General features: G+C 48.3%; 1 protein-coding gene and 2 long non-coding RNA genes across 4 annotated transcripts in view; 1 reads left to right on the forward strand and 2 right to left on the reverse strand.

Annotated features, from left to right (window-relative positions):
- ADAMTS9 (ADAM metallopeptidase with thrombospondin type 1 motif 9) overlaps positions 1 to 10321 on the reverse strand; it is an 84467-nt gene extending 74146 nt beyond the window's left edge. For both annotated transcript variants that reach the window (XM_067303435.1, XM_067303434.1), the window contains exons 1-3: positions 10180 to 10321; positions 9695 to 10092; positions 8154 to 8316 (exon numbers count right to left, since the gene is read on the reverse strand). In XM_067303435.1, the coding sequence (XP_067159536.1) occupies positions 8154 to 8316; positions 9695 to 10092; positions 10180 to 10273 (655 nt within the window). In that variant the 5' untranslated portion in view covers positions 10274 to 10321. The remainder of the gene's footprint in view (positions 1 to 8153; positions 8317 to 9694; positions 10093 to 10179) is intronic.
- On the forward strand, positions 9961 to 11371 carry LOC136993177 (uncharacterized). Its single transcript, XR_010885397.1, has 2 exons — positions 9961 to 10046; positions 10763 to 11371. It is a non-coding gene; the product is annotated as an uncharacterized lncRNA (long non-coding RNA).
- An 8798-nt stretch (positions 11372 to 20169) lies between these two features.
- The window catches only part of LOC136993206 (uncharacterized), a 98080-nt gene continuing 94824 nt past the window's right edge, over positions 20170 to 23425 (reverse strand). Inside the window, exon 3 of the long non-coding RNA XR_010885437.1 lies at positions 20170 to 20187. This is a non-coding gene — a long non-coding RNA (uncharacterized lncRNA). The remainder of the gene's footprint in view (positions 20188 to 23425) is intronic.

Genomic DNA, 23425 nt, shown 5'->3' on the forward strand with positions numbered 1-23425 from the left:
AGACACATACCTGAGCCAGGCTGTGGGTCCATGGACACCATGGCAGACGCTGGTGGCATTTCAGCATGTCAGGAAAATTGCCAGGGATACTGCGTTCTGCAGTCGCTGTGCTACTTGAAGCCGTTTGCTTGCAAAGCTTCAGAGGCTGCACTTACTGAACCACAAGTCGCCCGAGGATCCAAACTCCCATGCTTACTTGCTTGCTCTTAATGCATCTTTCAATGCATATTGGTTGCAAATAATTTATAAGTGCATTGCTTCAGCTTCAGCCACTAGGCAGTGCTGCTATGAAGGCTCAGGTAGTCCAGGAGACCATGCTGAGGAAACCCGACTGTGCAAAATGGTCCATTGGTAGGGTTAAAATCCAAAGTGCTATTCATGAGGCAGGCTAACGCTATCTCTTCCTCGCAGAAAGAGCTGCCCCATCACAAGAGCTGAATGAATGAGTCCGCAGAGAGACTGTCAGAGCAAGTGACTCTTCTGAACCATTCTGGATGAACGAGTCTTCTGCTCAGTGGCCTTTGTAATAAAATAGAGATTTCAGAAAGATGCCTTTGCAGGGGCTTAAGGGGGTGAAACAAAGCCGTGACAATTGACAGCTCTTCACTGCCACCTCTTAAAATAGTGTCTGCAAAACTTCTTGGAGCAAAGATGTTTTCTTGTTTTGATTTACAAAGTCAGTGTTGCCACATGATGTGTGAAGGCAATACAGGCTTCACAGCATTTATTTGACATGGACTTCTCCGCTTGGAAAACACCGTGTATGGTGCATGTTCATTCTCCAGAATTCTCTGAAACCTGCCTGAAGTCCATTGTTACCTGAATGATGCTATTGTACTTGGGAAGACTACGAAACGCGTGGAAAAAAACCTACAGCACGTGAACACAGCAGGGCCAAATGTCACTTCAGACAGACAGATCTGTCTTTTACAAAGCACATCATTTCTCCAGTGGGTTGAAACCCAGTGCATACCATGTTCTGATGATCACAAAAACCTCACCACTGAAGTAATCAGAAGCTTTACCTTTTACCTTTTGTTTTATATCAGCTATTAAAAAATAAAAAAGTTCCTCATTTTGCATCCGGTGTAGAGCCATTATGGCATTTACGTTTGTCCTAGGGAAGACAGGATCATAAGTGCGCTACCATCTACCATCATATCTAGTGGCACCTCCAACCACGAGGTCCAACCAAGGAGAACAACATGGAGATCACCACATCTTTGTATTGACGCTCAGTAAAAGATGAGGAAAAACATAACTCATTAGTAAGAAACAAACTTTGCCTAACCATTGGCCACAAGAAGAAGATGTTGTTCACGACAATACGGGCATATGGGAAGACAAGCCACAGAACAGTCGGTCTGTTTATTTTTGTTCGTATATGACACGGTGTACAGATGGAAACCGCCAGTGTGATATCTGACTGCCTGTCCCACCTGCCCTTCTTCAGCAGATGTCCATACAGAAGATGTAAAAATAGCTGTAAAATTGCAAGTACTTTCACTCTGATTACAGGAGAATAACTCTGTTTACTTACCATGTCCAAGTCGCAAGAAATAATTAAACTAGTCTTCATTTAGCCACAGTCTCGGTCTTCCACCATTACAAAATTAACCTTTCTTACCAGAGGGATGATTGATACAACATTTTCAATAATAAGAGTAACAACCCGCCCTCCCCCCGCCAGGTATACACCTTGCTTGTAACACATGAAGAAATTTTCAGAACAAAAGCGCAATTATGGGATCTGTATCAGTGGCTGGGATTGAAATTTTTAACGGAAGCCGTTGTAAAAGTTTCTTGCACTTGCCAATATCACATAAGCTAGCAGAGACATTACAGCCTGTTCCCTTTCCCAACTCAGTATGGGAAATGCTCGTGTTTGACATCCCAGGCCCATTTGACTAAGGACTGGTTGACTGTTATGTGCTATTACCTCAGTAGGAAGCCAGAAATAGAATTAATTACATTAGCATATGGGACTTGTGACGTAACTTTCTCGTCTGCTGTTTTCAGCGGGGAAGGAAACCTGAAATAATTACTATCTGACCATGAATTACAATTCACTTCCTTAAAATGTGAAATTTCTCTGAGGAAAGAAAGAAGACCTGCAGCCAAAAGCAAAACTGACAGCTTAAACAGACCTTTGAAAAAGCTCAGAGATTGCTCAACCTGGAAGCAGACGCTTAGGAAAACCTCCCTGCAGATCTCCTACAAGCTTCAGGTATGCGAGATCCAGTAGGATGCCTGAAGAACCTCACGGAAACCAGACACCTAGAAAGCTAAATACTGCTGGATTAAAGACTTCTAAACCAAAATAAGGTCACAGTTGGAGGCAAGACAAACAGTCTAAAAGAAATAGCAAAAATATAAAAAACACCCTAGATCAACAGCTTGATCTCAGAGGCTCTGGGATTTCACCATGCATCACTTGCAAGAGCATGAAAATTGAGCCCTACGAAAAAGTCATTCGATGTTTCTGCCATCTCTCAAAACTTCTATGAAATAAGAGTATCACGCATATAAACGACCTGTAGAACAGGTAAGAATTGTTCACCTCTGGCCTGTTTGGCCGTGTTTAGCCCTGTTTATGGCCATTTTCATTTCTAACATCAGGCATACAACCTGAACTAGAGCTCGGATAGGAGCAAGAGCTCAACGCCCACCTGTACCGATGAGAGATTACGCTATGTGAAAACGGACGAGGTCAGGCTTTAGTCACGGTGCCAGACTCCCACCAAATCCACCCCCAGTTCCCCCTCCCGGTCACGACACGGATAACATTAACAAGCCCGCACCCTGGGCCACCCGTCCCCGAGCGCCGGGGAGCACGGCGGCAGGCAGGACCGCCTCCTGCTCGGGCCACGGGCTCCACCAGCGATTTCCGACACGGCGGGGCAGCCCTGGCAGAGCGCCGGCAACCATCTGTAAGAGCGGGGCAGGCTGGTGCTAATTATCGCACAGCGACGGGATCGCACGAAACGAGCTGGCAGCACCAGGCGTTCGGTTGCTCGAGGCAGAGAGCAGCCACCCCCTGCTCTGGCGACTCCCCAGTGCCGCGTTCGGCGGGAAGGGCTGTTAAAGTTCCTCTGAAAGGGTAATCTATTACAAATTACTCATTAATGCAACTGAAAAAGATCAGTGACATATTACCGATTATGTCTGTGTCACGCTAGCTCGGCGGCAGGACCTGGTTCACGCGGCAGATTCGCCTCATGCTTGTCGCAGCCGCTTTCTCAACACGACTGCCACGCACGGCGCCTTGAAACGCTCTCACGCGTACGAGGACGCTGACCTTGCCTTTTCGGAGCTACTGCGCGAGTCAGAGAGCAACCTGCTCCCCCCCAAGTAAACAGACTACTTCAGCGGGTTACAACTAAATACCCTGCTGAGAACTGGAGAGCCTTCTGTGCTCATTTCTGGCGGGTCCTGGGAGGGCTAAGCCTGGAGACCGTGCCCAGCAGCCACTTGTGCGGGTAAAGCTCATCTTTCCTTGGAAAGCAACATCCGCAGCCAAGTCACCGGGCTTCCCCATCTCCCCTGATATCCAGGCAATGCACAGGTAAGATCTGCTCTGTCCTGCATGAAGCCGAGCGCGATTCAAAACTTTTCCCACTGCAGCGGGAATTGCTGGAAGGCCTCTTTGCTGGCTACAACCCTTTGGCTCGCCTCCAAAAATGGAAAAAGCTCTAATCGTCTTCCTACTAGTTTGGCACCATCAGAGTGTTATTGCTGCTTCTGCATGAGGAGTTTTGCCCGTGGTGGATATTCCTCCTTTAAGCACTCTCATTAAGGAGCCAGGCCTTTGTGCAAGATCCTCAAATTCAGCCCCAAAGCCCCTGTCTAACATGAGCGTCAGAATGGGCATCGCTCACCAGCAACGAGAGTCATGGTAACAGCTAGCGCTTGCTATATATTTGGCCCTCGATTTATTCATCTCAGCCACAGCTGGGTCCCGAGTATGAAAAAGAACTATGGAAAATGAGGCAAAAGCAGCGTTGGGGGCTGGAGGGAACAGGGAGGCATTTAACTAATGAAGCTGGAAAGAAAACAGAGAAAGCACAAATCAAGAAAGCAGGAATGAGAACACAGTGGGAACAAAGAAAAAGCAGCCCAAAAGAGCTCATTCAGGAATCCTGGAAGAGAGACACTGTAAAAACTACAAGGAATTTGCAAAGTTTGGAGTAATGAAATAGCTGAGCACACAGCAAAGCCAGAGAGGTGGGGAGACAAGAACGCCCAACCCCTGCATTCGCACCCATGGCCACAGGGCAATCGTGGCTCAGTGGGCTGTCTCAGAGCAAGAGGTGGACAACAGGCAGAATTATTCACTAAAATTCAGTAAAAGGTTAAAGCTATTAAAAAAAATCCCAAACAACTAGAACAGAAGGGCTCAAGAGAAGCAAAAGACAAAAGTCTATGTGTAAAAATTGATCGCAATGACACAAAGAAGTGTCAGAAACATGGAGAACAGGAGAGGTAGCAAAAGGACACAAGGAAAAACAGAGAGAAGGGGAGAAGCAAACACCAGAACCGAAGACGGCGCCGTTACAGGACAAAGGGGGTTTGTGAGCAGTTGGGTTCCCCCAAGTCCCACATACTTTAGTGAAACAATCAATCATTCAAATAAAACACTTCAACAGCAGAGACGGGCCGGAAATAAAAACACAGAGATATAAGCACAGCCGAGGAACTCGTTTGAAGAGCGGAGATAGACAGGTAAAACAAAGGACGCAACCCAGAGACAGGAAGCTTCAGGGAACAGAGTGAGAGGTGGCCCGAAGTGGTTTATTTAGATGACAACTGGGGGTAGCTTCCTGTTTGCATCTAGAGGTGGATGTCTCCCTGCAAGACCAAACATTAGGGGTTTCACGTGGAAACTGATGGGTAGGTCTCCCCAGTCCGCTCTCTGCAGGAGGTCACGTTGGCCGGGTGAGCAGCTCCTGCCAGCCCTCCCCTCCAACCTGCCCCAGAGGACAGGCCAGCCCAGAGCAGAGGGCACAGCTATCCATTTCACTGCAGGATGCACTCAGGCTCTTTTTATCATCGGATTCAGGCTGTTCCTCCGCAGAGCTCAGGAAAACTCAGTTCTCGAGCTCTGCAATAAGCAACTTCCTTTTTTCCCTTTTTTTAGGACCAGAACTTCTTTTCTCTTCCTCCTCCACCTCAAAAAAGAGGATATTAACAATTTGGATCGGAAGAGCTTGCTATCATGAAGCAATGGGTGGTAGCAGTGCTGTACCTAATGACATCACGCAGCTGGCCTGGCCAAGTCTTCATCCTGTCAGTGCTATTCAGTAAAACGCAACTAATTATTCTGCCAGACGACAAATTGATTCACGGTAGTAACGTAAAGAAGGGAAAGAGGAGAAACTGCACCATTTCCTATGACTGAAACTACATTACCCATTACCCCAAGGAAAACTTTGTCAAAGGGTTTTATTACCGCTGTTGAGCTATACACCAGAAGGCTGAAGTACATTGCCAGGAGACCCGTGTGTTACGCTACAAAAGCTTATACGCAGAGCCACAGCTTGCATTCAATATCCATCAGCATTCAGAGGAGAAAGATCTTTTTTGCCAGAACATCTGCAGAATCTCTCACGTATCAGCATACCAAAACACAGTTATCAGAAACTGCTAATTAAAACTTAACAGAGTCAAAAGGACAGGTACCTATTTTTCCAAGCTGACCTGATGAAGGTGAAAACTAAAAATAACACCGGGGAGGCCACTGGAAATGAGAACGTTTACTCAATCTATCAGTCAACTCACAAGAGAAACTTCAGAAGTCTATAATTACGTCATCGCGGTAAGGAAACACCACTCTGTTGTTTATTAATCATTTCCAGGAAGAACGCTATCAGAAAGACATTCTTAATAGCACCACTGCCTGGCAACATCCTCTCCCCCGCTCACTGCAGGATGGGTACTCAAGACTTCCCTAGCATTGAATTGCCACTTTGAGCGAATTTCAACTCTTGCCAGAAGCTTGCAATGCAAATGCAGCTTTTCACACATTGTTCGGACAAAAGGCTGGATTCACGCAACACCCTACAACCATAACAGACTCCCAAATTCTCATGAAACCATTCCCTCTGGTAAGGGCGATAGATGTGGCCTGTCCAAAACAGCAAGCATTGCTAGATTTTTTGTTTTCCCCTATGCTCCAAAGCCACAAGGTACATTCTCTCCGCCAGACACAGCCAGGAGGGAAGAACGTAAGCTTCAGGATTCCCCAAGGTGCCCTGTACCTCCTCCATAAATGAGGCGACCAAGACTTGTTCACCAAACATGTACAACCAAGGCAGTATTCCCTATTAAAAACTGGAACAGGGTGTAAAGGAGAGGGAGAGACTGCAGGGAAGGGAGGACAAGTAAGACTACCTGGAATGCTTAAACCCTTATTTGAGAGGCTAGACCTCTTCTCTCCACCACATGAAGCAACTGAGAAGAAAAAGGAAACACCAAAGACAAGCAAGAGGCAGCGTTTGTTGGAAAAGAGGAGAAAGAGATATACATAATGTGGGAAGTACAGTGGACAGAGTAATATTCTTATGAATAGTGATCCAGAAGAATAGTACCCTAAATGAACACTATGATACACATAACGGGGTGAAATACAAGGGACTGTTATAACTGCACAGCGTAAAGTCCACAAATGATTGTCAGAGCCCTCCCAGCTACCTTTGAATCAATGAGTCCCGTGATCTGCTGCTCCGTTCCTCCAAGGGCTACTGATGAAATGTGCCAGATTCCGTGTTTCTTTCCAACTGTTCTGAGTCTCCTGCATCTGATCTCAAAGAAGGGAGCAGAAACAGCTGGAAGAGAGAAACCAGAATGGCATAGTCCAGCAGCAACCCTTGGAAGAACAAACAATGATAGCCTTGTGAGAGGTACCATTGGCCCTCAGCACGTACGTTTGCATGTGGACACGTATCCACACGTCTTCTAGGAGAAAAAATACATGTCACTAGTGCATCTGCTCTGGCCAGTCGCAGAGCATCAGAGCATCTTCTGACTTAGCACATCACATGATCGGTGCAAACTGAACAGACTGACAGCTCAACAGCACAGCCGTGATCCACAGTCACAGGTGCCGAATGAGTCACGTGTGCTAAACACAGTCTACGGTTTGCACCGCGCTTCTCCTCAAGTGGCACCTTTACTCCCTCACTAACTCCACCTGCTTGCAGCACAAGAGCGGCTCTCAGCCTGTGTAAAGGAAGCCAGTCAAGGTCTACTCTGTTTAGGCTTTAAAGCTCCTGTAGATCTAGCTGCAGGCCAAAGGAGGAAGGCGAAACAGCAGGTGAAACAGGAGACCTAACGAGTAAGCTTCTTCAGAGAGAACTTGGGTATTTGCTGCCAAAGGAGAGGATTAGTTGTGAAAATCAGGAAGTCAACTAAGCAGAGAGCAGCAGGAGGCCACTTCAGATAACAGGGGCAGTAGGAGCAGGGCTGTTGCTCACCAACACACATGAAGGGGAGATAAAAAGGCTTATGCTCTTTCATATGTGCAAGAACTAGAAATAGGGAGTGAGGAGGTCAGGGAGATAGCACTAGTGGAAAGAGGGCCATGAAAAAAAGCTTTGAAAATGAACCCTGGAAAGTGGTTAAAAAGGGGAGAACTGTCAGGGTTGGTGTTAGTACCTTCTTCTTTCCACTAAAAAGAAACAAGCCATTGCAACTCTCAGTCAACTTTGGGGAAGGAGAACTGGAGGCACAGAAAGACCAAGACAGAACAATGCCATTAAGATGACAGAAATGGAGTTTCAGGCAAAGAGCAAATCAAACCAGGACATCGAGGAATTATGATTAGGAGAAGCCAGAAAGCAAGTTTAAAACTCATGAGATATTTAAGACAAGAGAGCCAAAGGATCTTCCACCAGCCTATGGGATGAAATGGAAACAGGAACATTTTTCCTGACCACAACTTCCTTAGAAGTGGCTATTAGAAAGCAAAGGCACACCACATCTCTCACCAAGACAGCAGTACCATCAAGAGAGCCTGTTCCTAGCATACACAGTACCATTTCTAGAGGAGTCCCTCAACATCGCATCCCCGCTTGCTTTTGCCGCCAGTGAGCCTAGAGACATTTTACTGCAAATTAGCTCCCTTTCTTAATTAAGGGAAATAAGAAAATGAGTACCTGGAGTATCACAGGTCTGCCCGTCCCCTGAAGAGTTGGTGTGAGGTGTTCGGTGTCGGTAGACTAGATGTGGCTTATTGTGCTCTTCTTCATACTCCTGCTCTTCAAGCGATAGCAGCGGCTCTACAAAATAGTCCCCATCGTGAGACTTGAACGTGCCTAGCTGAGAGGAAACAGAGACGGACAGGCAGTCAGCTTTGGGTGACGACAAACTAGACAGCAGGACTACCCAAAACAGGGGTGTTACCAACAGAGGCGTGCGAGTTTCAAAAGCTTCCTCCCAGTGCCCAACCCCTGCGAATGCACCACGGCACCCACGTGGGCAGTGCTGTACCCTGCAGCCACCCCACTGAAACGCATGCAAGGCAAGTTACAGGGAGCATGAGAGGAGGACACCTGCCAGACCCCATTCCTGTGCCACTGAGGGGATGCTGCAGCATGCTGCAGGCCTCAGCGCAGCCCCATCATTTTGTGCTCTTTTTCATAACCAGGGTATGCAAGAGCAGCTCTACCCGAGACAGACTTTAAAGGAGCACATAAGGGCCAGAAAGGATGTTCAGCTCACAAAATCCCTGCTTATGAGAAGACACCAACACCCCCAGTTGCACGTGACTATGAAAGCAGAGATTTTGGGGGGAAGCCTCACCTAAAACAAAAAAACACCCTGTGGCTGTCCTAAACTGGGAACCAGACCACAACCAGGACAAGCTGCTGGGAGGAAGGCCTGTCCCACCATACACGTGTGCAGCAGCCTGGCTCAGCCCTAGTGCAGGCACAACGCTGCCACATGGGGAAGGGGCTGAGCAGTGGCATGACCACGCTCACCCAGGGGAGCACCTAGACCTGGCAGAGGCTTTGGGTGCAACGCAGAGCCGGAGACCAGCATGGGATGAGCACTGCTGGGGAGCCCCCATGCGCCCCTTCCTGTGCCTCTGGGGTGCAGGAACATCCCAGGACAGCTGTAAGGGCTGGGGCCAGCACCGCCAGCGTGCCCCTGCTCATGCCCTTCCCGTAGGCCATGGGAAGGTCTGGGGCCAGCACTGGAGAGCTTCTGTTCACCCCTTTCTGGGTGTTGCCAGCACCCCTGGGGCAGAAGGCAACAGGGTGGTGGGAAGCCTCAGGGGTCAGCGCTGCTGGGGACCCCCCGGTCGCCCCCTCCCAGGCCTCGCCGGCCCCCCGGGGTGCGAGGGGGCCCCTCTCGCCGATTACCTCCCCCCGCCGGGGTGCCGCTGGGTGGCGGGTTTGCCCCGAGGCGGGACGCAGCGGGACGGGGCCCCCGGCGCCGCAGCCCGACGGGGCTCGTCCAAGCGGGAAGGGGCGGAGAAAGCCCCGGCCCGGCCCGGCCCGGCCCGGCCCGGCCCGACCCGCTGCGCCCCGGCCCGCAGCACCAGCCGGGGGAAGGGGCCGGCCCCGTCCCTCTGCCCACCCTCGCCCTGCTGCTCCTCCTCCTCCTCCGCGCTTCCGCCCCGGCGCGCCGCCGCCGGGCCGGGCCGGGCCGGGCCAGGGCTGCCGCCGGAACCGGGGCCGGGGCCGGGTCTCACCATCCCGGAGCAGAGGCTGATGACGGCCGTGTGCCGCGGGCGGGCGTTGACGTGCCCCCGGTAGAAGCAGTGCTTCACGTCGGCGTCCGCCGCCTCCGCGTACAGCCGCCGCTGCTCGGCGCCGGGCTCGCCCAGGAGGCTCACGGTGAAGAGCGGGGCGATGAAGGCCGAGCTGGCCGTCAGGTTGAAGAGGAACTGCTGGCCGAAGGCGGAGAGCCGGTAGTGCGCCTTGGAGGAGGAGGAGGAGGCGGCGGCGGCCGCCGTCCAGGCGTCGGGGGCCGCGCTGGTGCTCCGCCGCCTCCTCCTGAAGTGGACATCGGTGGGGAAGGGCTCGCCAAACTCATTCACCCGGGTAGGAGTCACTATCTCGTACTCGCTGAGCTTCTCCAGCAGCTTCGCTACGAGGGGAGAGAGGCACATGCCCCCTGAGCGGAGGGAGGACGAGCCCCGGCCCCGCCGCCCCCGCGCCCCCGCGCCCCCCTTACCTTGCCTGGGGTGCAGCTTCTGCCGCCTGCCTCCTGCCCTCAAGCCGTCGATGAAGAGCGTGCTCAGTGCCAGCGCCAGCGGCGCAAGCTGCATGGTGCTGCGCGCCGTCCTCAGAGCAGAGCCGCCTTCCCCCTATTCCTGCTTTTTTTTTTCCCTTTCCTTTCCTTTCCTTTCCCCCTTCTTTCGCCCCCTTTCTCCCCCCTCCCCGCCCCCCGGTGCGCTGCCGGGGGGAAGGCGCTGGAGCCGGGCGGCGTCAGGGGCGGGCGGGCCGGCGGGGGCGCGGGCAGCGGGGCGCGGGGCGCCGGGGGCCGCGCATGGTGCGCGGGGGCGGACGGGCCGGGACCGACGGGACGGGCCGGGACGGGGGAGCCGGCCGGCCGCCCGCCTGCCTGCCTGCTCTCCCTCGCTTTCCGCCTCTCCCCCCGTCGGGCTGGTGGACGGGGCGCTCCCGGGAGCCAATTTAAGGGGGCGGCTCCATAGATCGGGGAAAAAGATCCCGCCCTGACGGAGCAGGGACAGCCCTGCCTCCTCCCGCCCCCCCATCACCCCCCTTCCAACATGTCACTTTCTTTCATTCCCTAGGAACGCTGGAATCGCAGGTTTTCGCCAAGAAAAGCCCTCGCTCCGCGGCCGCCTCGTCCCTGCCGGCGGCGCCGCGCTTGGGCTCGCTGCAAGCAGCTTTGAAAGTGCCCGGGCAGAGCTGCACGGATTGCTGCCCGCGCTCGGCAGCTCCGCTGGGGGAGAAAAGAGCCGCTTTTGGCCTCGCCAGAAGGAGAGCAGAAAGCCTTTCTTACATAATTGTTTCTTTTTTCCCCTTAAAAAAAAAAAAGGTCTCGAAGAAAGTAGTTTAAGTGTACAAGTATTTGACGAATCCTGCGTGTGACACTTTTTATAGCATTTGTTTTCATGTGCGGTTCTCAGATACGAGGCACTTAAAGCAGCTTTGTTTAGGGTTATGTTGTGCAGTTTCAGGCACCCTGAGGGGAGGGGAAAAAAAAAGTCATTTCCTTATCAAAGTTTTTTTTTTTTTTTTTTACAGTCTGGAAATTTTGTATAAAAATGTATGACATCCTTTAAAGTTAAGTGTAATCCAGCATGGCCTTCTACCCTTTCACCAACCTGCCCTTTTTTTCAAATTGGGAAAGATGCTGTGAAATTTAAAGCAAGTAGAAAGAAAGTAACTGAAACTGGTTGCAAGTTGGAGTTGCACTTCCATAGAAAATTCCAAACTTCTATAATTTCTCCACTCAACTTTAGGACAAAGAACAGAAATATCATCGTTTTCTGCAGAAAGGAAAACCTTTAGAATAAGCAATTCAGAGTACCCCAGAACATTTTACGTGAGCATGAAATTGTGCCAGCAGTCTGCAGGCTCCTGACACTTCTAGACAAAATAGCACCTCCTGGCTCTTCTAAACTAACTGCTGTAGCCCTGCAAGCCACAAACCTCAGTCAGTAGTAGTAGATTATTAATTTTATACAATGAATATAAAAGTCAAAATAAGCAAATTATTACATGCAAATACAGCCATGTATCTTTAATTCTGCAGCTGGCTCAATGGGGCTTCTAGGCAGGCCCACAGAACCAGTTTTGCACAACTGAGCGCAGAGCAGGAATCTCCGAGTTGCTGGAGACCCAAGCCAGCACATCTTCAGGGCACAGTGTAGTGTCACATAATCTCCCGGCTCAGTGGCGTTTGTGCGGCATCGTGCCTAACCTTATAAATCGCGTTATATTAAAGTCTAGGATGTTTACAATGAGATAACTCACCCGTCTTGGCTTCAGCGGCTCAACAAAGCCAGACCACGTCCAGACTTCAGTTGTCTCACGTGCGGTCAGCTCCAGCGACTGCGTTGAGTTTCACCATGTGTCCAATTTTCGGATTAGTGTGGCCAAAGCCAGCACTGCCCAAAGGTCCCCCAGCTCTGAGATTAGCAGGAGTGAGCCTGGGGTGTATCTCCGGGCACTCACCTGTGTATCAGCAAACCTGTGCCAGATTTACTTTTTGTGCTGCAAAAGACCTGTACAGTAAAGTCTCCCTGTCCTAGCAGCTAGTTGCTTGCTCATGCACATGCATTCAAAAATGAATCCTCAGAATAGGAGCGAGACCAAATTATTCTAAAATAACTTCTAAAAGCTTGCTGGGGCTGCCATGCAATCCCCCGGCTTACGTGGCCTTTCTTGGCTCTTCATGAAAGAGCGCGGGGTCCCCACCTGTCCCACACTGAATTGTGTCCTCATCGAGCCTGAAAAGCCACCGAGGTCCTTGGGCTGCTGGGTGGACAAAAAGGGGAATCTCAAAACATGGCAGCCGCGGCTTCCCTCTTGTTTTCTTGCTCAGATTCTGTTCTTGGGGCCTTCTCTGTCTCATCATCGAACAAATGACTTAACTCGTAGCAGGAGTGATAGCTGCTCCCTGAGCCTTGGTGCCGCTGCACTGGGCTAGCGGAAGCACACTTGAAACTACTGGAGCACTGAACGTCTTCCAGTCTTCCCACAGATTCCCCAAGCGCTCCCAGACTTTCACAGGGCGAGGACTACAGTGCAGTTTAGCTTGGGATATGGCCCCCTCCGCTCAGGTGGTGGTGGACCCGGTATCCTGGGAGTGCCGGGGAGAGCCGGCGCTGCCTCCTGAGGGTGTTGAGCAATACCGAGCCGCCGGTCAGCAAAGGATTCAGTGGGAGTGAAGAAGAGTGAACGGAGTTGCCCGAGGAAAGAAGAAGCTGAAAAGCTGAGCATAGCATTAGAGCTGAGTCAGACGGGAGGGGAAGAGGCTTACGTGAAGCTAGGCCTGCCAGGAACCTGGGAGAAAGGCATGGAGCCTTACTCATCTCCTCATCTTCCGAGTGGAGAGGTGGGTGGGAAAGAGGTCTGCTGTCTTACCTGGGCTGCAGCAGTGCCTCCGGTGAGACCGTCGTACCCAGAGCTGCAGAGCAGTTAGGTAGCTAGCGGTGATTTCACAAGCAGCGGCGCTGATCTCCTGGCTCGCTCCTGCCCCGTGCCGACTGGTTCCAGCCTTGCATCCCACCGCATGCCTTGCACCAGGTCCAGTGCTCCTGGGAAACGCCTTGCTTTGCATCAAACGAGCTTAAGACCTGCCCAGGATGAGAAGCGGCATCACACAGCTGCGAGGTGGTCTTTTTCCTTTTCGGCTGCGGTGAGCTCAGTATGGTGAGGCCATCTTGGGAAGAAGCATCCTCATGGGACACCCTCTGATCTGAAATCTTGGCACATACCATCAAGAGAGTAGGAAAAAAAAAACCAAATTGTCCTCCTTTTAGAAGGGGGGGGATGACCCATGGAAGGACTAATTAGGTCTGATTATGGGGCAGAGCAGGGAGTGGACTGAAGTGCTCCCAAGACCAAAGCTGGCCTTTGGGATAGTACTAAACATATTCTGTCCTTCCAGAAGCATGGTGTTACCTTTTTAAAATGCTGTTGCCATTAATATGCAGAAAAGTTGTATAATGTGCAGCATTTTGAACCTTTACAACTGGAGACTGGGAAGTGCAGAAGGAAAACTGTAGCATAAGTAACTAGATTATGTAGAGCTTAGCGAAACTAAGCTGCAATCTTAAATTCAAATAACTTTCCTATTAGGAAGGATCTATTAATACTTACAGTATGGTAACTGTGCAGGCTCCAAGTCTTCACCCAGTCAAAAGTAACCCCTGCGAGCCCATACCTACCCATGGAAAAATCCCCTTGAAACACTGGGAATTTTGCATATGGAAATACAAAAGCCTCTTCTGTAAACTACAAAATAACAACCTGATCACAACAGCAAAACTTCAGTACAGAATTTCAGGCAGGACACATTGCTACCTGAAAACACTCAAGGCGACCAAATTTCCTGCAGTTTTCGGTGTTGCTTTTCACCCTCCTTCCCATTCCCCTTTTCTTGTAGGTGAGCGTGCTCCTCAGTGGCTAATCTTTGTTCTTTGCCGCTCTGCTGCTTTGTGTAAGCATCGTCTTCCTTTATCTGCTGCATCCATTTGCTTGCCCAATGATTATCCCAGAAGGCAGAGCGTTTCCCTTTGATGCTTGCTCTCCAATGGCACAAGATAACCGAAGGCAGCAAAGGCACGTCTAATCTGCGTGGTCAGAAAGGGAAAGATCTCATTCCCTTCTAACAGCTGAGTGGTTGCTGGCCGAATCTCAACCTCTCTTGCTTCTCTGCCTATACGGCTAACAAAGATACCGCTCTAGTGCTCCCTTTCTCTGAATTTAGGAGATTGTTCTGCTCGCCAAAAGGGTTCCCTTTAAAGGATGTTTTCTAGCATCAGGGCTGTTGTTTTAAGCCTTTCCCATTTGTTTGGAGGGGCTGAGACTTGCATGTTCTTGGTATATACTTAATTTTCAAACCTCTCCCCTTTTCCATGCCAAGCCAGCTCTTTTGATCATGGTTAAAAGGATTTAAATGGATAGTTTAACTTCCCTACAGCAGCCATTTAAGCCTCTGCTTTCTCTGTTGTCTTCTCTGTTCGTGCCACTCTCTCTTGCCCCAGACTGGGCCCTGCGTAGGGAGCTGCTGAGCAGCCCTCCCCTGGGCTACCAAGCTAAGGCTGAACCCCTCGGTCGTTTTGGGGTTTGATCCACAGAAGCGCAGAGGGTTGGGGAGTAGTACCTGCATTTCACAGCAATGCCAGCACAGCGCTTTTATCACCACAACTGCAGCTTGCTTTCTGCGGGTCCACATTGCGCCCTGCATTTCACAGGTGGAAGGAGATGTTAAATGATGTGCCCGGATGCTGCAAAGCGAGGGCAGGATTCAGCTCTCGGTCTCGTCCCGGTGCTCTGAGACGTGTACATTGATGTGACTTGTCTGATGTCATGCGGGCGAATAAACCCTAAATGTCCTTCAGCCTGGTCCAGGGTCAGTCTGTTCAATGAGGCTGGCTTCCCATCCAGTGCTCTGCAGCAGGAATCGCATTCCCCGTGGGAGCCAGCCCCCTTCACAGAGTCGTAATCTGTGTGCAACGGAAACATGAGTATAACCCTGTCCTTACAGAGACCATCCTGCTTCTTGCCTGGGTAGGGAACCCGCATTTGGGAACAGAAGGTGAAGGAGGAAAAGAAAACAAGTCCCTTATATCGCTCCCCTCACGTGCAAGGAAACTGGCTCTTGTTTGCCTTAGAAACAACTTTGAGCCTGGAAAACAGCTTCATGAGGAGAAACGAGGGACTGGGTGGGAGGAACAGCAAAGCCCACGTAGCTGCAGCAAACGCATGGGACTTCCCGGTTTAGCAGGTCAGCATGGATGGACGTAACGATCCCTCGAGGCCCTTCATTGAAGACTCCTCTCGTTCCAGCTCAGCCCCTCCCCAGCTCCCAGCATTGCTGCAGACTGTTTGCATACTCCTTCTTTTGCTTACACCTCTCTTATCTGCCTTGCGGAAAGTGCGTGCTCAGATTAGCGTAACATGCCTGCAACGTTGCACAGATCCTTTGGATGGACAAGCATGTGTAGACCCCATCCCCTACCCCTTTGAGCACAGGCAGCGATCTGGGGCAGGACCTAACGTGGCTGAGGAACACTTAATTCTGGATCTTCCCATTTTTGTGCAAATTAAGCCATCAAGCTAAACATTAGGTTGGTTTATCTTTTGTATTTGTCACACTATAAATCAACACACTCCTTTTAACTTTTGATATTACGTACATGTGCATCTGTGTTAAGTTCCAGGTGCCTTTGCCAAAACGCTAACAGTAACACTAGGAGAACTAAACAGAGCAGATGTTCTGTAATCCCACACCAAAAAGCAAATGGGGAATGTTGGAAGTTTTGCAGGTACAGAAAGTTTTACCCCTCGAGCCATGTACTTTTATTCAAATAAACCAATTATCATAACAGCTCTGCGAGGGATCACCATCACCTTACAAAAAGGAAACTGAGATGGTCGATTTGGTGAAGGACAGGAGTTGTGGAGCTCTGACCCTGTGACCAATTCTAGCCTCCCACTCAAGTCTGCATGTAGTCTACATGTATAAAGTGATATGTCAGTGCAAGAATCATTAAACTGTAAAACTCTATTCTAGGAGGATTGTTTTCATTCCTTCCCTAAATGGTAAATTGCCTCCAGAGATAAAATATAAACCTCTATTAGAGCAGGAAAAAAGCTAGGCATCTTTACAGATACCAAGCACTTTTACCCTAAACTGTTTGATTTCACTAAGGATGTCACAGAGCAGTCAGCTAAAAGAAAAGAGGTCTCCCTGGGGGAAATCTTTGTGATGGTGTTACGTTTGTCTAGTGGTAGAAAGTCTGTAGTAGTTGGAAAACCATCCAAAAATTGTTAATAGCTAAAAAAGACCTAATCCAGTTTCTGTCAAAATTCATGGGCAAAACTTCCACTGACTCAGTGAAGTGCAGAATCAGGACATCTGTGCAATTTCTAGAGGGGTATTTTACAACATCATGTCATGCTTATTAATGTCCACCTGACAAGCATATATATGGGATTTCTTACCAAGATGCAGTGGCTTGAAAAACCATCTCTCTCTGACTTTAAAAAATGGCTCTGCTCCCCAAGATTCATCACAGTCAACCAGAGTATTTTAAAATGCTGCCCAGGTAGCTGAGGCCACAGATTGTCTGGGGGAGGGAAGGAGGGAGGAAATAATCTAATGGTAGCTCCATCACACTGTACAACTACTGGCATCACTCAAACGTATGCCGGACCAAAGCAGCGAGGCAGTATTCCTTCCCCAGATGCTAAAGGAATAAAAGAGATGAGCTGCTTAAATATGATGGTCCAGATGCAGCATCCAGCAAGTCTCCAGCTTGCTGACTGCAGGGCATGCTGGGGAAGGATCTCTCCTCCTACACATGCTTTTATGCTCTTGCATCCTCGTGTTTCCTCATCTCCTCTGAAAGCAGCATTGGCGAGGAATGGATCAGTGATGCTTAGGCAGTGGAGAGTCAGCATATAAACACGTGATGCAAATCTAAAAAGGGATTTGGTCTCTCCCCAACTATGTCATATTTGCCCTGGGTGAGCGAGGGGTAAGCATGTTCTCTTTTCAAATGTACCATCTGCAACAAGCTGCTTGTTTCTCATGATCGCTGTTGCGCAGCCTGAGCAGCCGGGCACAGCTAACACAGGAGCCGTTGCTGCAGATTTGCGCCTGCATCTTTGCTTTGCTGTCAGGTGTCCAGAGCCTTGGCTTTGTAACTTAACTTCACTGTCAAGCTTTGCTCATGCAGCCAAAATGGGACACTCACCAGGAGGAATTCAGTGTTTCATAAACGCTGGAGTTTAGGCGAGATGTTAAAGAACAGGTTCAGAACGAGCGGGATGCAACCAAGGGCGCGCAAACTCTGGATGATCTGCAGAGCTGAAGCAGAGTTGTCCTCTCCTTCCCAGCTGTTTCCATCATCCATCTCTGCTCCACATCCTCCTGCCTTCCCATTTACTTAACACCTTTCTTTTGATGGCAAAGGTTCAGTATGAGCCAACCTTGAAGCAATACATTCCCCTAGCAGGTGCAGGGGGAGTTACACAGACGAAGGGAATTGGCTGCAGCCTACATAACCACATTCATGTCGTGCCACTCGGCCTGGGCCGCCATTGAGAGAATTAACGGAGTGTAAATCCACGTTTGGTAGTACACGGCATCTCCAGCTTCTAGCTGTAACTCCTTCACTCTCTTCGCAAACCACACAAGACTGAGATCTCCCCAAAAAACCCACAACTGGACATTTTGGATCCTGATAGAAAGAAGTGGAGCGTTCACACAGACAAGGCTGATGGTTTCAGAGTTAGCTGTTGTTATTTCCAAGGGAATCTGCAGTGCTGAAGCTAAAGCCTGTTAGAAACGACCTTCTTTTAAAGCTATTGTATGGCTTGGCTACAAAGATAAGGCGCCAGACGCGTTGAGAACAATTTCTAGGAGACAGTTGTGCTGGTACGCCTAAAAGGATCTTGAGAGTTTACGTTTATAACAGACTATTTCTTCGGAGGCAAACCTTTGTCAGGATCATCGGTTTTGATTACCCAAAATGACAACCAGTAAAGTGAACTGCACTTACACTTAGGCTGGTTTTCTTCTGCTGTCCTCTTTTCCTGAAGAGAAGACAGCTAGTGTGACTCTCTTCCTTTAACTTTATAGGTAGCAGATTGATACATGTAGACTAATGTTAAGCAGTTTTCTTCCCAATTATATCCCACAGTGCTTTCTTTCACTCAGGAATTATTCATTGCACACGGAGGTATTTCCTTTTATCTGTTTTCATTCAGTGAAATAAGCAGCTAATTTTGTCAACTCTAAGCACACAAAAACATGGATCAGTCCTCAAAATTCCCAAGACTTCTAAACCAAGGCTTACTTTCTCTTTGGGTTGCAAGGAAGGATGAGCTGGGATAAGCTTGCTCTCCATAAGGACATCAAGAGGAGTAAGCAGTACCGTCGACAGAATTAGTGAAAAATGTGTTCTTGCTGACCCAAGAACAAATGGGTATAAATTGGCCATGAGCAACTTTAGGCTGTGAATAAAAATAAGGTTTCGAACCATCAGAGAAAGCAGGGTTTTGGAACAACCTGCCAGTAAGATAGATATCATTTTCGTATTCCCACTTCCTTCTTAAATGAAGTGTGATCAGTTTGTAATATGGAGTATGACACAGGTACAAGAGCAGGGGCTGAATTTGATGACACCAGGACTAGAGCTCCCATATACCCAGTTTGAGGACATGACCTTTCTTTCCTCGCCAGAAGTGTTATCTAAACACAATTAGAGGATTTGGGCCATTTGGGCATTCCTGATAACCACAGCCCAGGCGGAGCTCCTCCTAACCTGCAGATCTTTGGCAGCCCCAAGGAGATGGGCGTGTGGGTAGCACAGCTTGCGTGCCTGGAAATACAGCAGCTCTACTAAGGAGGTAGTTTCCTGTCCTAAGATCCAAGTATATTGGGATATACGTGTCATATTTTCAGGCCTCTCTACTTTCTGTAGACACTAGAAAATAAATAACATTACCAAATGTTGGTAATGGCAACTGGGCTCAATTTTGTAAGCCATCTGTTTCCATATTTTCTCCCCCTATTTTACCAGCCTAATTCTTAAATACCCCTAACATTTTCATCCAGAAAGTTTTAAAGGGAAGCAGCATGACTTGGAAATCACTGTAAAATTAACAGATTTGTTGACCTAATTGTCATTGCTTGGAAATGCTAGAGCCTAATGAGGGACCAGGACCAATTTGTGCTAGCTGCAGTACTAACCCAGGACTGAAAATAAAGCCTATATTGGAGTTCCCCTACCTTATCACGCTCAGCTAATGGGTTACTCCACACTAGCTGCACAGTTAAGAGAAGCGTTTGGTATAGGGAGAGGGCGAACTTGTGCTTAGCCACAGCATTGTTTCTCTGCACGATTTTCACAGCAGCTTCCTGCTCGCAGTGCCCTTTGCAACTCAAAGCCCACGTTCACAACTGGGAATTGTCCAAGTCAGAGCCATTTCATCTACTGACGAGGTGGTCGTTTGTGCTCATGCAGCACCAGGACAGGGAGATGCTGGCCCTTGGCTGAGACCACTAGATGCATCATAACTTGTGAACCATGCTCGCGTCTCCCGACACCCATGACTGAACCAAACTCCACAAGAGTGAAAAAGGCACCCTCCAGAGAAGTGATGTATGGACACTGGGCTCATTAAAACAAAACTGTGCTTATTCCATGTGGTTCTGTGAATTATTTAACCCCTCTGAGCAGCGAGAATATAATTTTGTAGCCTTGGGTACATGCATGCAAGACCATCTGGTTTAGGGTAACAGTATCTAACTAACCATGTACAATTTTTCTGCATGCCACTATGAATGGTAAATAGTCCCCTGAGCCAGGAGTCGGCAATTTTCTGACACGGTAAGCTTAAGGCAGTACTTCACCAGAGCACCGGTCCTCCTTCCAGGGATCTGCCGCTGGGTGAGCCGTGCTGGGGTGATGCCGTTGTGCCTTGCTGCGGAGCCGCTCCGAGGAGAGAGGGGTCCAAGTCCTAGCTGGGCCTGGGGGAACACAGTCACCATCATCACCTGCCCTTGTGCAAACACAGCGCTCACGTTGAAAAGCTCGACCTCGCAGTCCCCTACCATTTGACTTGGTTTGATACCAGAAGCTTCTACCAAGCATCCCAAAACAGATATGGCTGTTGAAATCCCAGAACAACAAGTTCTGATGATAAAAAGCCCATAGTTTTGATGCCATTTGTGTGCAGTGGTATTAGGACTGTCAAGGGCCATTAGCTTTCAGCAGAAAGGGCTGTGAGACCTTTTTGGTGCTCAGGGCTGTGACTGCAGCTTTTAAAGGCAGAACTCCCTTTCCCTTTTCTGTACCATTCCTTAAAACTTTTCTCATGCCCTAGCCTTCTCCTTTCAGGCCACCTATTGCCTGTCTGTGATACCAGAGAGTCTGGTTCCTGTGCGCAGAAACGAGCTTATGTCAATAGAAACCAGCTTATTGACAGATCTGTCTCTTCTGCATCTAAAATCCAAAAAATAAATAAGACAATGCATGAGCAGCTTTTTAATCTAATTATACTTGTGTTCACTTGGCAGAATCTGACATATTTTGCAACCAGTTTATCTGACCCAGCAAAGAGCTTCCAGGACAAAGACATGAGTGTGTGATACAGTGACATAGATGTATGCTGTCAGTTATCCATTTTTCTTCTGAAATGCTTGAAAAGTGTGCACTTCTGTATCCCAGTCCTTTAGCCAAAGTGTATGCAACTCATTTCTTGATATCAGGAAACATGCACAAATGCAACCAAGCTCATTCTACAGCTGAAAGTGCCTCGAGTACCCTGCACGGGTGGGTCTAACAGTGTATTAGTTCTGGCCCTCATGCCATAGCAATGAAGTCCCTGGCTCTGGAGAACATACGTTTGGCATGGCAGTAGCAAAAATTCACACAGAAGACTTTGCAAGCACTTTTGCTGCTTGAGGCTTTGCCCTAGATACTCGAGTCTCCTGCAACTGTGAGAAAGGATTTTCCTTTTAGTTTATCGCTGAGGTCAGTGGAGGGCCAGAGCAAGGAAGTTTGTATTGCAGCAATTTGTACCTTATCTTGTTCATAGATGTAAACAGAAGGTTTACGCTTCCGTTACTGAACTCTCCTCCACCAAAAATACTCAGTGCAATTCTCAGAGAAGGAGAGGGATGGGCAATATGTGTGCACACACATATTTCTTGAGCGTAGTTTGAGAAGTACAGCTAAAGAATCCAGTGTTTCTGAAGTGTTTGAAAATTAGGACTCCCTTGCATTGGTTCGAAAAAACAATCTCCCTGCAGACTGCAGGGGTCATTCCAGGATCTCCATAGGGTTTGAATGTAACTCTTAAGTCCCTTATGGATTGGGTCAACATCCGTTGAAGCCAAGAGTCCTTTCATGAGCTTTGGGTCACTCCCGAGTGCCTCTCAAGTCATTGCCCAGGCTTTTCTCATTTTAGTCACAGAACCAGAGTTTTGTATCGTTTGAAAAGCTGCAAGGCAAGGGACATATGGAGCCTACAAAAGCATAGTTATTGTGCTAGCTAGCTCCAGTCCCATGCCAAGCAAATTATTCATGCACACTCTGTGGATAGGAGGCACTAGCTTTCATGTGGTTATATGGATAAAGGGAGGAGAATTTGGGCCACTGACTCAGCCTGTCAGCAATGTTTCCCCCCCTGCAAAAGCAGCCACGGAGCTGCAAGGCAGATTTCCCACAGCGCTGAAGGAGGGGCAATACTCTCTTTGGGAAAAGTGACCTCTTATTTATATGCCACTTGGAAATCAGTATCATATAAGGGAGCCAAAATCTTCCAGAAGTCTGGCCTTTTGATTATAACCTTTCATGAAACTGAGTGACTGAACAAAAGCAGCTCAGAGATACCATTTCAAATGAGAATCAGACGGCTTGTCTGGAAAGGCAGCAATAGCAAACTGCCCAGTCTGCTAGAGAAATGACCAGGCTATACGATGCTCCACTCCTGCATCCAAAAGGAAACCTGACATTGAGCAGGTGTTCTGCTTTTTAGATAGTCTCGTGGAGGGAGAAAAATTTTGAGGGGATGCATACTACAAAACAAGTCCTTTAAAGGCACCTACTTTTCCATTTCAGCTCCATGACCAAAGTGCTTTTTTTGCTGTCAGCAGATTTTATTCAATTACGAATGCAGTGGCCACTGCAGAGTGCGGGGTATGTTCCCTCCTCAGTTGTCTTTGTGTCCAACTGGCAGGAATCCCAAACACCCAGAAAAGCAGACGGTTGCTATTTTCCTACATTTTCACTTTTCCCTTAGAAATATTTCTTATTTGGCCTTGCCATGCTGCAAAAATTATTATGATCTTTCATAATGGAACTAAATTTACTCTATTATTTTAGTTAGTGGAAATAGAAAAGCCAATCAGCTGACTGTAATTGTAAAATAGAGCCAAGGGAAGTTCACTTCAATCCTCGTTCCATAATACTTATATAATTCAGACCTGGAGACAAAAGCACTAAGGTCATGGATTAACTGTGGCTTAAAGTTGAAAATAGCCTGAGGAAGTAAGGATGACAAAATAATTACTAGTGGGCAAATCATATGTTAATGGGTATGGGAATTATTTAGTGTGTGACATTTAATCAATGTAAATAAAAGAAATATAAAAGCAAATTCAACTTTTAGGGTCTCTATGTATATATTTATGGCCAGTCTCTATAACTAGAATAAATCTACAAAAAATTAGCTTTGAAATCATAACACATCAAAATAATTAACTGATTCAGTCATAATTAAAAAGATTCTTGAAAGACGGAGATAGTTCTCATGTGTAGGGCTTTATACGTTTGCTTTCTTCAGTCATGTATAAGATTAAAATCTGTGGCATTGAACTTGGGCACTAAGCAATTGAAAAACACGCTGTGCAGAAACCCATCCCCAAACGCTTGCCATAAACCGCACTTTTCTAGTTAAAAGATCACAGTTCAGAGGTAAATCATTTTGGCAATTCACTTTGCTATAGTATTTGAGGTAAATCACATCAAAGCCTTCCTGTGCATACCCAAACAAATTAGTAAAAGTCAATAATAAAAGCTCTGGTGGGGTCCGTGCTTACCAGTGCTGGAATTTCACGAGACACCTAGCAATGTTCATTAGGATCGCCTATTGCAAGAATTACAGCTGGTACAATAATAGTTGCTATACCAAAGATAATTGCAGAGATTGTGAGAGTGCAAAATGCAGGAAAATTCATAAAGGAATATTATGACAAGAATGCC

The sequence above is a fragment of the Apteryx mantelli genome, chromosome 12 (assembly GCF_036417845.1).
Source record: "Apteryx mantelli isolate bAptMan1 chromosome 12, bAptMan1.hap1, whole genome shotgun sequence".
In the NCBI taxonomy this organism is placed as follows: Eukaryota; Metazoa; Chordata; class Aves; order Apterygiformes; family Apterygidae; genus Apteryx; species Apteryx mantelli.